The 17,154-nt window shown below is 37.0% G+C and overlaps 3 protein-coding genes across 3 annotated transcripts; 1 reads left to right on the forward strand and 2 right to left on the reverse strand.

Annotated features, from left to right (window-relative positions):
- Nucleotides 1-3,784: 3,784 nt before the first annotated feature.
- LOC115923746 lies at nucleotides 3,785-6,347 on the reverse strand. The gene is made up of 4 exons (XM_030985026.1): nucleotides 6,217-6,347; nucleotides 5,531-5,597; nucleotides 4,596-4,754; nucleotides 3,785-4,108 (listed from the first exon to the last, which is right to left on the reverse strand). Exons 1-4 carry the CDS (start codon nucleotides 6,331-6,333, stop codon nucleotides 3,867-3,869), a joined length of 585 nt encoding a protein of 194 aa, XP_030840886.1. The 5' UTR covers nucleotides 6,334-6,347; the 3' UTR covers nucleotides 3,785-3,866.
- A 1,884-nt stretch (nucleotides 6,348-8,231) lies between these two features.
- LOC589705 (temperature-induced lipocalin-1) lies at nucleotides 8,232-10,666 on the reverse strand. Its single transcript, XM_789340.5, has 4 exons — nucleotides 10,478-10,666; nucleotides 10,078-10,144; nucleotides 9,314-9,472; nucleotides 8,232-8,551 (listed from the first exon to the last, which is right to left on the reverse strand). The coding sequence occupies exons 1-4, from the start codon at nucleotides 10,589-10,591 to the stop codon at nucleotides 8,319-8,321; spliced, it is 573 nt and encodes a 190-aa protein (XP_794433.1). The 5' UTR covers nucleotides 10,592-10,666; the 3' UTR covers nucleotides 8,232-8,318.
- A 1,700-nt stretch (nucleotides 10,667-12,366) lies between these two features.
- Nucleotides 12,367-15,411, forward strand: LOC100890945. Its single transcript, XM_003728412.3, has 4 exons — nucleotides 12,367-12,546; nucleotides 12,971-13,037; nucleotides 13,526-13,684; nucleotides 14,806-15,411. Exons 1-4 carry the CDS (start codon nucleotides 12,433-12,435, stop codon nucleotides 15,036-15,038), a joined length of 573 nt encoding a protein of 190 aa, XP_003728460.1. The 5' UTR covers nucleotides 12,367-12,432; the 3' UTR covers nucleotides 15,039-15,411.
- Nucleotides 15,412-17,154: the final 1,743 nt, after the last annotated feature.

Raw genomic sequence — 17,154 nt, forward strand, 5'->3', positions numbered from 1 at the left:
TGTAAACTTTATGTCGTAATATGGAAAACCCGCTCTTACGTGGACGACAATCAAACCAGGGGGTGTTTCACAAAGATCCTAAGTCAACCTTAATTATGGAGAGACATTTGTAGCCTTAAAATAAAATATATTCAATAGCAAAAATTCAAGTATTTTAGACTTTTCATAAATTACACATCAAGAACATGAAACCTCCTTGATAATAGAAAATATGAATGATTCAGATCAACATTTGATGGCTTTTGAAATAACTTTTACAAAATATTTCAAAGATGCTAAAGGCTGTCCATAATTTTAAAGTCCAACTTAGAGATAAGTTCAACTTATCTTTGTGAAACACCCCCTGGACTTTATCTGCAATTTAGATGATGTCATATAGTAAACAGTTTTGTGGGTTTGCCAGCGGCAGGGGAACCGGTGACACCGCAGTATTATCACCGGGATGGGTGTGTTATATATTGGACAAATTTTAACTTATATTTAATACCCAGTCTGTCACACCGACGAGACACTGAACAAACAAATACATTCAACCGAATGGAAAAGAAAGGGGCCCTGTTCCATAAAACTTGTTTCATTCCTTTCATTTATTTATTTCACTCTCTTTTAAAAAACATCAAAAGTATATACATGTTCGTTCATTATCATCATAAGATAAAAAGAAGTGGGGAATCATGAAAGCCAGAATTGGCTTGATGAGAATGATCCCCAAATAAATACTGTGCATAAACAAGATACCAACTTATTTTATATAAAAAACATAGTACGTACATTCACAACAACAGAGGACAGAGGAAACATAAAGATAAGATAAGGTAAAGACAGTTACAGGAAGAAAAGAAGAGAGAGAAGATAAGAAGAAGGAAGTTACAGCTTGAATTTTACATTTTACATAATAAATGACAATTTCATTTTTATTCCGCTTAAATAAAATAACATATAATAAATTTGCTCTCAGCCAATCAAATGCCACGTTTCAGTAGCTTATAACCGTTATCGTAACTAATCATTGATAACAAGGTTTAATGAAACAGGGCTCTGATCGGCATGGTGTCGATGTGGAGTCACTTTTCGCGGTGTGACTGGAGCATGCTGCTTTATGTTGGCTCCTCTTTCGGGGTGTGACTTATCAAGTTTTGCATAATCAGCCTAAATTGCTATTACTTCATTATCTCCTACGAGAATACCAAAATATGCTGTTTGTATTTAAAATCTCCATAACAATCCAAATTGGCCTAGTTACATTTTACATAAGTCTGACTAAAGATGCACGGAATACATACCGCAACAGCGAAACCAAATTAAAGAAGAAATATGCATTTCTCATCTGTTTATCTTCTTATCCATTAGTAAATGCGCAAAGGTAAAACTGTCCTGATTATCTCATTTTTATTTTCGGAGAGAAAAAAAGCATCACTTGAAATCTCTTTTTTTGTTTTGGAAATCTTTGATATTTTTATTCATAAAGAAATGAGTGTGTGATTTGTTTGTTTGATTTTATTTCTGCATTTTTTCAACAAAATGAAAAGTAATATACAAACTAGGTGCATATATATCAAAGACAAAAGTCAAAATACATATATAATGATATCACAATATAAATCAATTGAATATCTACATCTTTAAAAGAAAACACCACAGAGTTGACAAATAATTGTTAAAATTGACAAATGCAGGAGACCTTTATGTACCTTTAAAACTAGGGATGAAGCTATCTGCAATAATTATGTTGACGGTTGGGGTTAATCCTTTATGCAAATGTGCCCTTTACCCCACCAATCCTATATATATTTATAAACTAAATCGAATCACATACCGTAATACATGTATATGGGTCATCAAAATGTCCGTTCTCAGATAAAATTTGAATGATGATAATGGTTAGCATAATTAACTAGATCGATGAATTTATTATTTGCCTACTGGGCCCCAATTTTATATACCGTAGAGTAACGACTGATCTAAATTACAGATCACCGGGGTAATAATATATATGTAAAGCGCTTAGGCACATCGTCGGATCGATGTATTGAGCGCTATATAAACACGGAATATTATTATTATTATTATTATTATTATTATCACAAATCTTCAGATTAATTATAAAGTTACGATTGCCTAGCGGTTGTGATGGAAATCAAACTCAATTTGTGTCATGATGATTTGGTTAAAACGAACTTTCATTATGGCTTACACTCATTTATCGCAACGACAAATTATTTGTTATTATGACCAGGAAAATTTAGATTTCATAATTTGGAAACGTGGAACTAGGCATTTTATATTCCAGGGTATCATTATTGTATTTATATAAAGTTAAATATTTACTCAACTGAATATGATATAATAGATAAGCCATACAAATTACAAAACGATTGGAACTTGGGTGTTTATAAAGGCTACTCTTGACATAATCTAAAGTGATCAGATTGATATCGAATGGTCTATGTCTGTGTATGCACAGAATATATCATTGTTTACATTCAAAAGGTTAGAATCATGAATTTGAGATGGAGTTGCTTATTATAATACCGTTTCTTTTTATTGACAAAAAAACAACCATTGGTCCGTCAAAACCCCGACCCAACGTCTAAATTCACGTTTAACAAAATAATTTCAAACTGAGATTAACTCCATTTTTAAAACCCGAATTAAAAAAAAGAAGAAAAAAGATCGAGTCTTGAGTCTTGTTGAAAACAGGCCAATATGATTAAATATATTTACATGTATATCTAGAAAGTCAAAGTATTTTACTAAGTTTTTATTTATCCAGATCTTTCTGTGAAATGAAACCACGCCGATGCCTTGTTTGACTGTATGGATTTTATTTATCCAAACGCAATGATAGGACTTATGCAAATGGTTTGTCATTCATTATTCGATGGAATGGGTACCATACAATGACACCTCATGTGATAGTTTCTTTCTTGTCTCAACTGCCTTTAAATATAACTCTGTTAATGAAAGAAATAACTTTTGATGTTGCTCAAGACATGTCTACAATTTCAAAATGGGAGAATGATGAAATATGTAATGTGAGTAGCTCACAGTGAGCTACATGTCTATTCTAAACATATCAACATCGTTTCTCAGTCGTCGTTTTATTAATCAGTTTTTTTCAAGACTCTTCTCTGCTTCGTCACCGTGTTCTCCAACCCAATCCATCCACTTCCATTTAGAAGACTCAGTTCACCCCTCACACGATTGAACTATTATGCTACGCCACTGCCTGACTCGAGAACCTCATTAGTCATTGTCACTTAAAATTGTATTCACTCATTCACACACACGTCTTTAGTTCCTTTTCAAGAATATTTATTAGGTTTATTCAAAGATATAAACAAAATCCAGCCCTAAATCATGAAAAAATACCAAAACGTTTCTAAAAATAATTTGTTATTAAATTAAAAAACGTTAAATATTGGATATAATGAATATTGGGAAAAGTTTCATTCAGATACTATAAAAGGAATCCTATTAAAACAGCGTTGCAATTATGACATTTTAAAATAAAATGTACGAAACAATGCCTTCATGCAGTCATAAATAACTGTGGAACACAATAATTTCGTATTATTGTGAAACATGTATTAAGAGTGTAATAGATTTTCTTCATTGCTTCTTCATCACTTAGTCTCTTGTATAAGGCTTAAAAAAAGATGTTGTATTGCCCTTTAGGTGCCAAAACATGGGTTGGTAGATCGGAAATCTTAATTTTTTTAATATTTTTTTTATACTCCATCTATGGGCTGATATTTCTTAGTTTTGAATGCTTTAATACAAAAATGGTTTTAAAAAATCCAAGATTTTGGGGTCGGTCGCAAAGGGCAATACAACATCTGTTTTAGGCCTAATTATAATGTTCTTCAATTCCTATTTAATGGCGGATAAATGCAGCTCGCGTTTTGATTCGTGGCGTACGGTGTCTTGAAACCGTCCACGTAGTCGTGCAGGGGGAGATACTCGCGTACCTCCTGGTCATAAAGCTCGGCGAACACGTCCAAGTCGCGGGTGAGCACAAAGAGAGGTCGGGCAGAGTCTTCGGCGTCGGTGATGAGGCTGTACTGGTACTGACCGTTGACGATAGGCCCAAGCTTGAAGATCCAGTCTGTATTGGGAATTAAGGATTAGGTCATTTAGATAAGGGTGACGATGAGCAAAAAGAAAGTACTGAAGACTAAACCGAATCATACATTGAAGAAGAAGAAGAAGAAGAAGACGACAGGAGAAGAGTATAGCTATGAAGAAAGGTGCCACGATTTGAAAAAGGTGAATTATCATCCCACTGCATTCATTTACACTGCATTCATTTATTATGTCCAAAAAGAAATCCTTTTAATTTCCGCTGTAGTTTTTGCACTTTCATAACATTAATTTTTGTACTACTTCTTGCTCCATTTTGTTTGTTCTTTTCTAACACTAGGAATAAACACATCTTGATGTGTTGGCATTTCCTAAATCAATTATGCTAGTTTGTTCCTTGTAATGCCGAAAGAAGTCAAAAACGTCTGCACAATATCGTACATAGTCATGAACAAATAAGGTAAAATACAAACAAAGTGCTCGAAATTGTGGTGACGACGACGACGACTTACAATCTAGAAGAAGCGGGACCCCTTCGAGAACGACGATGAGCGCGCCTGGCTTGTCGAGATCGGGAATGTAGGCGTAACCGTTGATGTCGTCTGTCCGCTCCTCATCGAAGAGCCAGTTGGCGTTGTACACTGTCACGTAGGTCGCATTGATTATCCCATCTATAACACATGATAATGAAGGTATAGGAAGAGGGGGGGGGGGGGAGAGAGAGAGAGAGAGAGGGAGAAAAGAAAAAAAAGAAAGACAAAGAACCAGATAGAAACAAAGGAGGGAAGGAAGGAAGACAGAAAGAAAAAGAAAGAAAGAATGGAGAGGTGTATATAGGAATAAAAGATATAAAGCAAGAAAATGAATGCGTGTATACGACTTACATTTAAAGATTCTTATTGCATGCATGTCATGTGCAGTGCGACATAATTTATATTTTCATATTTTTCATCATCCATGATTTCATCAACACCAAATGATAGTACGATTCATGATTTACACTTTTAAAGTATTTTTCCTTCTCTAATTTACTAATTTATTAACGTTTTATATATAGAGTTGGAGAGTTTCACATAACTTGATGATCACTTTTTGTCCCCTTTTGTTTTACAGTGTTTGTTTTACCTCTCCTCTTTCTGCTCTATCCCCCCCCCTCTCTCTCTCTCTCTCTCTCTCTCTCTCTCTCTCTCTCTCTCCATCTCTCTCTACCCACCCACCCCCCTCTCTCTCTCCCTCTCTCTCCCAATCTCTCAATCTCTCAATCTCTCTCTGCCCACTCATCTCCCCCCTCTCTCTTTCTCCTCCTCCTCTTTCTGTCGCTCTCTTTTTTTTTCTTCTCTTAATCTGTTTATTCCCCCTCCCCTCCTCCTTCTTCTTCTTCTTATACCCACCCCCCATCACTTGTTCCCTTATAATCCACAAGGTATCTATAATCATAAAATCTTACAATCGACAGACACGCAATCCGGCTCGATGACCTGAATACCAAGATCGGCCCATCGGTTGCTGTAGACCTGGATAAATGAGAATGAAACGATGCAAAACATGTTAAGTTCTCGAAATTAATCTATTGTTTTTTTCAATTGGATATTTGAAATGAATTTATTGATTTTTTTAATTGGATATTAGAAATGAAGTTATTTGTTTTTATATGATATTTGAATTTTTAAATTTTTTCATCATCAGCGTCATTATCATCAAATTTATCCTCATCATCCTATTCATCATCATCAGCATCACAATCATCATCATCGTCAGTATCATCGTCGACGTCGACGTCGTCGTAGTAGTCATTAACATCAGCACCATCATCATCATCATCATCATCATCGTCGTCGTCTTTTATCAATTGTTAACAAAATTGTGTGTTTTATAGATGAATGATATAATGGGTAGACATAATAGACGCATACTAATCATAATGTTATATTCCCTTTTATTTTCAGTGATCGTTCTCTCGCTGTTTAAAATATGATATGCCCATACCGTCATTATACCTCTCTCTCTCTCTCTCTCTCTCTCTCTCTCTCTCTCTCTCTTCCAAACACTTTCCATTTACATATACCAAACCAAAATAGTTCAGGCATCATTTCTTCGGCTGTCTAGATAAAAAACTAAACTTCCTAAACTTACCTGGTACCATCTCCCCACGTAAGCTTCTGGAATAAGTTCAGGCACTGTATGCATACACTCAATCGTGAAAAACGACACAGCCAAAACCAAGGCTAGAATATAAACCCGTTGCGCCATTTTTTTTTTTTATTACTGTGATTTTTTGGAAAGGTATTGCTTTCAATCCCGTATCAATTCTGCTCTGAAGAAAACAAATATATAGGCAGCACAACTACGAGGCACTTTAAAGACACATAAAGCACACAAAAAGGTCGGAGTGATATCGTATTTGCACTCCAGAAGGGGTGGGGGGGGGGGGGGGTGCTGGGCTGGTGGAGGGGCAGAGGGTTGTAGTTATAAGCCCAGCATGATTGTACCGAATATTCAGCTACTGTTAAGGTGTGTGAGGGTTTCTCCACTCCTCTCATTTGTTTATTTCTAGTTTTATTTATACAGAGTAGCATTTTCAGTTTAAAAATTGTTTTCCACAATGGCCCTTTTGGCCTAAAATAAGTACGTATGCAATATGATTTCAGATTGAAGTCATGGAGAAATTCTGTAAAAATTCTCTTCTTTCTGTGATGGAGCATATACTGGAATGCTGAGCTAATCAGACATGTAATTAATGATTATGAGGCTTGTGATAGCAGATAATCCTTTGTGTTAATAAGGACTTTAGTCCGTTAATCCCATGTTTTAGTAAACATTGAAATAGATCATGCCGTGAATGGTACGGAAATTTCGTTTGATATGAATATATACAGGAAGTTAGAATCCTAAAAGAGGGGTAGGATTTTTGTTCTTAATACCAAGAGATTATTAAGTGACGAGTAACATTTACCTTTGAGACAAAACTAACTATCAGAAGCGAATTTTCCATAGTTCACAATGGATGAAATAAAAACAAAGAGATATCAGAATAATGTTCAATCTTTTTAAACAAGCGACTTTGAGCCTTAACTATCAAAAGCGAATTTTCCATAGTTCACAATGGATGAAATAAAAACAAAGAGATATCAGAATAATGTTCAATCTTTTTAAACAAGCGACTTTGAGCCTATGCTCGACCCCCCTCCTCCTCCTCCGTATAATCATGGTAGTTTTCAAATTGAACTCTATGTGATAATAGCAACAAGAATGACTGTTAGCCATATTCTCCCCTCCCACCCTTGTAAATAAATGGTCTGGAACCACGCCTCATTTACTCTTATCATCGACAGTGAGTTAACGTAGTGGAGATGAACAAGTTAGAACAAAAACAGCGATCTTTCTTTTCGATTGATTTTATTTGATGGTCTACAACTGGCATGATATCCTTTTGAATGAAAAAGGTTTAGTTGATAAAAAATGAAGATTTCTCAAATGACTATAAATAAAAGAACGTTCAGTTGAAAGAAGGCACATTATATTGAAGACACTTTTTTACAATAATTGCTGAGGAAAATATCACGATTAGTCAAACAAATATATATTAATACACCACAGCACAGTCGTGATCATGGGTGAGTACAAACAATAATTACTCAATTCATAGTTACATCAACATTTTCCTTGCGGAGTTCTTTTCCTGTTTGAGTCTGTTTACTTTGTTTTAAAGCGACAAAATATATCAATACTCTATAAATATTCTTGGATGAGATGACGCAATATCCTTTGGGTGCAGCGCAGAAAGTGCACAGAGGAATATTAGTTATATATTCATGATATAAGCCTACACCAAAATAGTACCCTATCTCTTAAAATTAGGGCAAATGGTGAATTTTCATCAAAAATATTTTGGATGCCAATATTACATGGAATTCCATTACATACATGTACGATACACGGGGAAATAATAAATAAAACGAATGCACGATTTTGACCAATACTACACAAAGCATGATCAAACCAATAATAAATGATTATGTCTAATGTCTTTTAGAGCCCCACTGCACTACTTATAGCTATTTGCGCCCTCTATATAGCAAACAATGCCTAATCGGGGCCTGCTGGACCCCCAGAACTGATTTGATGAAATAACCACCTGTCAGTGACCTTGCAGGGAGGTCTAATCTCCCCTGGCCAAACTAGTGCAGACGGGCTTTAAACAAGTATTCGTCCCCGATGAAAATTGTTGCCGAAAATTAGTTTCTCGGGGGGTATACGCAGTCTGCATTATGAGTGATGGCGTAGGGCTGCTTGCGTTCCCCGGTGAACCCTTGAAGGGGGAGATACTCCATGACCTCCTTATCGTAAAGCTCGGCAAATTCTGCGGGATCACGGGCGAGAACAAAGAGCTGACGGGCGGCTTCCCCGTCCGTGATGAGGCTGTACTGGTATTGACCCTCGACGATTGGTCCGAGCTTGAAGATCCAATCTGTTAAAGAAGGGAAATGTGGATTATATTATAATCAATTTTATATCTTCGATTTTTTTTTCTTTAATTAGGCTATCTCATGTATAAATAAAATCTGCATATGTCATGACTGCCTTAAGTTTATTGATGAATAAAATTTAACATGTAGGTTTAAAGAGAAGGTTGAGTTCTGGGAAGAGGTGAAACATAATTTGTGAGCGTTATCATTGTTATTATGCAAGACTGGAAGAACATCAGATAAAACATGTTCCCCGAAAAGCAAGGCTCTTCAAATGCCTTAATATTCTAAATGTGGCATGTAACTGCATACAAATCGGGACGGATTTTTAGGCCACGTGCTCGTGTAGTCCCATATCCATCTTTGTGTGTACAGTGCTTGTAACTTTACCAAGAACCTTGCAGTACACACCAATACTTTATGTGCTAGATGATCAACCTTTTCTGAACGATTCCACACCGCGTGACCAGAACTCAACTTTACCTTTAAATATCTGTCGTTAAAACAAGACGATCGCAAAGACTTTCGAAAAACGAAATCAATACCCTATTTTAAATTTCATCACAAAAATATGATCGGATTACGTAATACGTCATTGCAATGTTCGCATGTTTCAAAAGCTGGTTCCTCGAAAGCCTTTGCGATCGTGTCAAACGTGTTTTATTATTTTTTGTTCTTGAAGAAAATTAAGCAAATTTTACAATATATAATGACTGAGCCTTTGGAAATCCTGAAATATGTTTTTTTCGTTTAAGGTGACTTACAATCTCCTTCGACTGGGACGCCATCGAGGACGACCTTGAGTTTGCCGGGGTCACTGACGTCGACGATGTAGGCGTAGCCACTGATGTCGTCTGTACGGTTCTCATCGAAACGCCAGTTTGCGTTGTATACCGAGACGTAGGTACTGTTCAGAAGGCCATCTGATAAGGAATAACGAAATAAGAAATATGAGTGAGAGGGTGGCGGATGAAATCAATATGTGCAGAAGTATGGAATACGTACGAAACAATCCCACTAGGTACTAGCAGAATGGGCAATTGCAGAGATATGATGAGCACGGTTTGATAAATATGCTTGCTTAAAGTGTTGAGCAATGAAAAGAATTGTAGCAGGAGGAGGCACCGAGGCAGAGGAGGAGGAGGAGGAGAGAGTGGAGAGAGAGAGAGAGAGAGAGAGAGAGAGAGAGAGAGACAGAGAGAGAGACAGACAGACAGAGAGAGAGAGAGAGAGAGAGAAAGTACAAAGAAATATATCTAGAACAAGTAGAACTGGTAAATATATTGAAAAGCAAAGAAACACGACAACAAAGTTCCACTACCATGACTACAGAGAATGAGAGAGAGAGAGAGAGAGAGAGAGAGAGAGAGAGAGAGAGAGAGAGGGAGAGTGGAGAAGGATATAAATGTCAAATTTTAAGAATGAAAGGCAAACAAACGGGAAGGAGGAATACTTATAAATAGACTAATTAGGAGCATCAGGAAAATGAAAGTCAGAAGACAGACATATTTAAATTTTGATTACTTACAGTCAGCTGTTACGCAGTCGGGTTCAAAGATGTTTGAGAACAGATCAGCCCAGAAGTTTGTGTACACCTGAAAGAATCAGAGATAAATATAAAATAACATACCTCATCTTGTCATTTATGCATTCCTATTTTTGGGCAATATTGCACACATAAACAACATAATCATCATATTTCTCAGATGGATATTTTCCGACTATGAAGCGGTCTCTTCTGAGTGTTAATTTTGCTAAAGATGTCTACTTGAAGAAAAAAAGCTACTAGTATGCAATCACATTTTCCGACTACTCATCATTATCGTGGCCATGGTAATTCATCTTTTTCAATGATGCCAGCTTTGGCGAATTATTTCCGCCCCTTCCTTTATATACAAGACATGTTTTTCCCCCATATGAGTTTTTACCTGATACCACCTGCCAATGTAGGCCTCTGCCTGCAGCTCCGGGACGGTATGCATGGCATCGCCGCCGAGTAGACAAGCCGCAAGGCACAGAGCAACAATCAACATCTTTGCCATTATGATTTAATTTCGCGTATTATTACTTCAAAATATAAAGAAGAACGACGACTGCCACCTAATCAGGAGCTTCAGAAATTAAACATGAAATGGAGAACGTTTCATCTTTTTATATGAGGCGGAAGATAAGAGGGTTGCATAACCGATGACGTAGCGTGGGTTGAGCCATTGTGGGGGCTCATGTATCGGGAAGGGGTGGGGGCGGGGGCAGAGGTCTTACGAGGTGAATGGAATACAGATTTAAAGGTTTGTCGGGTACGTTTAGGGTGTGGCCATCTTCTTTTTGTCTACGTTATCCTCCCTCTCCCTTTCTGTCTTTCTCTAATTCTATCTCCTCTTTTCTTTTTACGACCCCGAAATGGGCATGGGCCCCGTACCCCCTGTTTCTACGCCACTAGGCGTAACAACACGTGGGTTGTCGATGGATCAAACGTGACTGGTATCACTTTGTTCTTCATGGTGACTCACGGATAAAGATGGAATATTTCCGAAAATTTACCCAAAGGATAATTTATAAAATCCCTTCTTATCACGGACGCCATATTTCGGCCGGACTTTTTCTCTCACGATCTGTTCAGTATCCATGAGAAAGGTTCCATATGATGTCCCAGGAATTGAATTGAAAAGCATTACGTAACATAAGCTACCGTCACGTTGCTTAACATATGAACTAGAAAAATGAGAGGGGAAAGAGAGAGAAAGAGGGAGGGAGAAAGTGTGTGTGTGAGAGAGAGAGAAAAAAAAAGAGAAAGAGAGAGAGAATGAGAGAGGAAGATGGAGAGCACACAGAGAGACAGAGACAGAGAGTAGAGAGAGAGAGAGAGAGAGAGAGAGAGAGAGAGAATGAGAGAGAGAGATGGAGACAGAGACAGAGGGAAAGAGGAAATTCAACAATACTAATAGAGATCATTCGTACATTTGAAATATGTTTGTTATTATTCATACTCTATTATAAGGATATCAAATATTGCTGTTCACATAGGCCTACATGTATAACATAATTCTTTGTTTCCATCAAACTGTCACATAATATACTTTATTCTCACCAGAATCTTATTCTTGAGAGATGGCTGAAAATTATTTATTCTTGACCCATTTTCAAATTATGTAAAACGTACGACCACACTCCCCCTCACATTCTCCCTCTCTCAAATTCTCTCTCTCTCTCTCTCTCCAATACTATCTCACATTCTCACCTCTCTCTCTCTCTCTCTCTCTCTCTCTCTCTCTCGCCCTCCCCCTCTCTCCAATTCTTTCTCTCTCTCTCTCTCTTTCTCTCTCTCTCTCTCTCTCTCTCTCTCTCCACATTCTCTTTTATTCCTCTTATTTTAACCTGATTGTTTTATATTTTTAATCTCCTCTCTTGTGTACTTAATTGTTCAAGGGAGCTTGTTTGATATATGACTTTCATAGAAACATAGAAGCCAACATTTAGACATTGAAACAGATATGAAACAAATTAGAGTAATGATAATGGACATTACATTTGATCACGTTTCATCCCATGTGTCCAATTTTCAACAGCGAGATTTATATTTATGCAGGCTCTATTGCCTAGGAACAGTTATTTCATTTTAATATAACTTTATCAAACGGTGAGATTATCTTCTTACATAACGGACAAACTGGCCCCATCTCTCGTTATGACCTTACGCAATCGAATTCTTATTCAAAGGAAAATTTGAGGAAATATTCGACTATAAATATCGGACACCATCGTCCATCATCATCATCATCACCACCTCGAAACTCCAAGAACAACCACATCTCCTCCTCCTCCTCCGCCTCGTCGTCGTCGTCGTACTTCGTAGTCCACTCGTGGGATCGTCCTCGCTATCATCATGTCCAAGTTGCTCGTTCTCGCCGCCTTCCTGGCCGCAGCCCTCGTCAGCAGCGAGGCCATGCACGTCGTGCCTGACCTCAACCCCGCCGCCTACGTCGGCAGATGGTACCAGGTGAGAAATGTACTATTTGCCGATGAATAGTAATTACTCTGATATTGAGAAAGAATATTACGTTATGATTTGCTAAAAGTATAACAGCTGCTTTCAGATTATGTTGTCTTTTCTTGTTCAGGTGATCATAATTACCCTGATTAGATTAATTATAATGGCGTGGACTAAAATGCAAAAACGCATTTTAATTTTTTTAAAACTTGCACTTAAATATTTATACCTCCATAGATAGTATTTTGCAAAATATCTGCGTGCTTTACAAAAGCGTTTTCCCAATGTAACTGATTAATATCAACCTGTGCCTCGAAATTGATGACGTATAATTTTGAAGGCAAGATGCATTGTTGATTGTAGAACACTAATAAATCATGGGGAGAGTAGAATTCATGTTTGAATTTGTCTGTATGTTATTTCTTTTAACCAGGTTTATACCAACTACTGGGCCGATCTTTTCTCCAACGTGTTTAACCCTGACTGTGTCACAGCTGACTGTAAGTAGAACAGTGATATATTTTGCCCCTCTTCTTCTTCTTCTTCTTTTTCCCCTTCTTCTATATTGTCTTTTTTTACATCTCCTTTGTTCTTCTTCTTCTGTCTTACTTCATAAAACCAAATAATTTCGTTACGTGAAGATATGATATCATCAAAATATTCGAATTGGGTACCAATCTCGATTTTTGAAAACTTATAGAAATCATAATCCAATCTGATGGGAAACTTTGCACAATGAAACTTTCGTCAGAAAGTTATGTTTCCAGTGCATTTAGAAGCCTTTTTTTAAAATTATCCATTTCGGTTTGTGATAATAATAATATATATATATATATATATATATATATATATATATATATATATATATATTTTACAGTGCATTGCTTCCGAAGGCTTGTCACTCACACTAAATGTAATAAGGTAATGAAATTAATAAAAATATGAAAATAAAAAAAAACGTTCATTCACTTCTAACTTTCCTCCACAGATGCCCAGATCAACGCTACCTTCCTGTCTGTCTACAACGCCAACTACCGATTCGATGGCGAGTACACCGATGACATCAGCGGTTACGCCTTCATCCCCGACATCAAGGTCCCAGGAAAGCTCAAGGTCGTCCTCGAAGGCGTGCCCGTGGAGGGAGATTGTAAGTAAAATTTAAACAGATGAATATATGAAGAGAAATTGTCAAAATATAAATCGAAACTATAAATAATAATAACAATAATAATATTGGATATTTATATAGCGCACATAATCACGGCCATGCATGGTGCTCAAGGCACTCCAACTATTATCCCGGCTCTGCTAGGCAGCCGATTTCGGCGCTCACATCATTCAAGGAATTCCTTCCCTACCGGTACTTATTTAACACCTAGGTGGAGAGCGACAAATGTAGATTAATATCTTGCCAAAGGACATTAGTACCGTGATGGGACTCGAACCACGGACTCTGTGATCCACAGTCGAAAGACTTATCCACTAGACCACAACACCTCTACCTCTATTATTATACAAAAGAAATAGCCCCTCTGGTTTCTTTCCTCTTCCTCTTTCAAGAAAAAAGTCTATAAAAAATAGCTAGATATTGAATTCATATGGTTTCGAATTAAGATATTGAAATCGTGAAAGTATTGCTCAACTAATAAATGAGCTGGACATAACATGTCTCCCTGAATACCTGTTTTTCCATACTGCACTTATAAAATGTTCGTACATGCTCTCAAATGTAGATTGTTATAGTAAGTTTTTTTGTGTGTGTGGAACAGTTGCCTGAACAACTGAAAAGTATAGGATCCTATACAACCTTTACCAATTCTCTACAGACATATCTCTACACCACTTCATAAATAATCAGAATCATGAACCCAATGCATTGTTTTTCTTTTTCTTAAAGTGCATACATGTAGATACATGCAATTTTGAATATGTGTTATGCGCTGTATAAAATGTTTTATTATTATTATTATTATTATTAAGTTGTTGCTTTTCATTATCCGCCAAGATGATTACCACAACCTGCATCTAGTGATTTTCGTCATATGAACTTTTTTTCTTAACGATTGCAACAACATCATTATGAAATAGTCGTGATTTGTATGTTTATTCATTTAAAGCGTTCACTGGTCAAATTCAAAAAAATGTTCCTATAGATTCTCTGTACGCACAACATTTTATTGGAAAAATAATTTAAAATTTTGTTCAAATAAAGAAGATTTTAAGACTTATAATTTCAATAAATATCTTTTATTGTCATTCTCCCTCTAGACTGGATCTTCGATCTCGGACCCGTCGTCAACGGCCAGTACCAATACAGTCTCGTCACCGACGGCGAGGCGGCTCGTCAGCTATTCGTTCTCGCCCGCGACCCCGCCGAATTTGAAGCCCTGTACGCTAATGACGTCCTCCGTTACGTAACCCGTGTAGGATTCACCGGCCCATGGAGGAAACCCTATGCCATCCCCCACCCATCAGAATGCGTCTACCCACCTACCCAATAGATTAAATGGACCACGCCCTAAAGATAAACGGACCACGCCCAACCCAGTGGCGGATCCAGGATTTACTGCCAAGGAGTGGGGCACAAATGACAAATTCGAAAATTCTATGACAAGCACAAGAAAAGGCATCAGGTTTTTGGTGTGACGAAAACAAGAATATCTGCAAAGCAACATATTAAAAGGTCTTCAGCCTCCGTCATCATCCTCCCCACATCTTTTTTTTTGCCGGGGAAGGGGGAACCATGCCCCTACTGCCCCTGGATAAGCCACTGATTTCGTATGATTTTAATGCAAAGATGGTCAATGATATTATGTAATTGTGGGAAAGTTGACTCGCTCGTATTATTTATTGAATAAAAGCGTTGTAAAAGAATTTGAAGTTGTCCTCGTTATTTTGTGAGTATACTGCTGTCGTTGACTGCGTCCAGGGATGATCTGAGTTCATACATGTAGTTATTTTATGATTAAAAACAACCTACTATCATGACAAATCATGCGATACTATTTCGTTATTCAGCGCAACATTTTTCATTTAGTTTTCATGGGAACAACATGAGCAAATTAAGATTTGAAACTTCGTTTTCTAAAATTATGAAGATGAATGGAAACAAATATTGAGGCATTTCGGTCGGGCCAGCTTCTTGACATGATGATCATAATCTCTAAAGAGAGGATGCAAGGAAATCGGGATTCAGAGAGGAAACGAGAAATTGTATAAAGGATTATCGGTAAGAGGCGAAGAAAGATGCAGAATGACAAGAAAATGAAAATGAAAAGAATAAAGAGGGGGAGACATTACGGTAAAACGACCAAAAATACATGGAATGAAAGGACAGCTGGTAGAGTAACATATAGAAAGAGAGAGAGAGAGTAGAGACTACATAATCATAGAAAAGGATAACAGAGGAAAAGGAAGAAAAAGAAAAGAGAGAGAGAGAAAGAGAGAGAGAGAGAGATAGGGGGAGGGGAGGATCGAAATAAACGATGACTTCTATAAATATTCTCATGCCTTATGCGCAAGCTTGCTATGTTCTAGAAGGATATTTAGATTTGTGTATCTTTTCTTTCTTTTTTAAATACATTATTTCTCGTTAAAAATACGTGGAAACAAATGGAGCGTCAGTGTAATAACTTTAAAGATTCTATGAAAACTTACAAGTTTTGTTTTCATTTGGGGGAATATATTTGTTAAACAGTTAAAAGGGAAAGGGCTTTTGTTTGCTCACAATACTTGTGCCGTAGGGCAATATGCCTTTAGAGGGGTACTATGTAAAATATAAAGGCTTTAATTTTCATCAGTTTACAAATTGTAATGTTTCGTTAGATGTGGAAAGCGCATATTCATGAAACAAAATAATGATACTCGATGTCAAATGTGCTTTCTTTTTTTTTGAAGAAAAACAAAATAAAATGCAGAAAAACAAGAGTAAATTTAATTATAGATAAAGGGGCACTTGCTCTTGTCCATAAGTAGGATAATAATAAAGAGACTTGGAGGCACATATAATAATAATAATAATAATAATAATAATAATAGCCTAATAGTCCACTCCAAATTTTATTAAACCGAAACGGAAATTCTTTTTGCCCAATTGATCGTGAGCCCGGCAGCCACTGAAAGGGCAATCCTTCAGTCGAAAGATGGAAAGCTTTCCATATAAGGGGCATTTTTGTTGTTGTTGTTTTTTTTTTTTTTAGTACAGTGCACGTGTGTACATCGTACTTCGCCACCTGCCCAATCCTGATATTTCCCGCTGCACATGAATTAGAGGTGTCGTGGTCCAGTGGTGCCGTCTTCGGTCTGCAGATTACATGGTTTGCGAGTCCCGCCGTGACACCCATATATCCTTTGGCAAGATATTAATTTATATTTGCCACTCTCCAACCGGTTGTTAAATGAGTATTGGTAGGAAGGAATGCTTGACTGCTGTGAACGCCGAACTTAGTAGATCTAGACCTTGCTGGAGGACCTTGCGTAGTTGTTGTTTGCTCTATATACATGTCAAGGGGAGTGTTTCACAAAGACTAAGATGAACTTTAAGTCGGACTTAAATATGGCAGGCCATTAATGACACTGGTTGCTCTCACAATTGGTCTCTCAATTAAGATCTTTAGA

This window comes from Strongylocentrotus purpuratus, unplaced genomic scaffold (assembly GCF_000002235.5).
Source record: "Strongylocentrotus purpuratus isolate Spur 01 unplaced genomic scaffold, Spur_5.0 spur5_scaffold_14, whole genome shotgun sequence".
Classification (NCBI taxonomy): domain Eukaryota; kingdom Metazoa; phylum Echinodermata; class Echinoidea; order Camarodonta; family Strongylocentrotidae; genus Strongylocentrotus; species Strongylocentrotus purpuratus.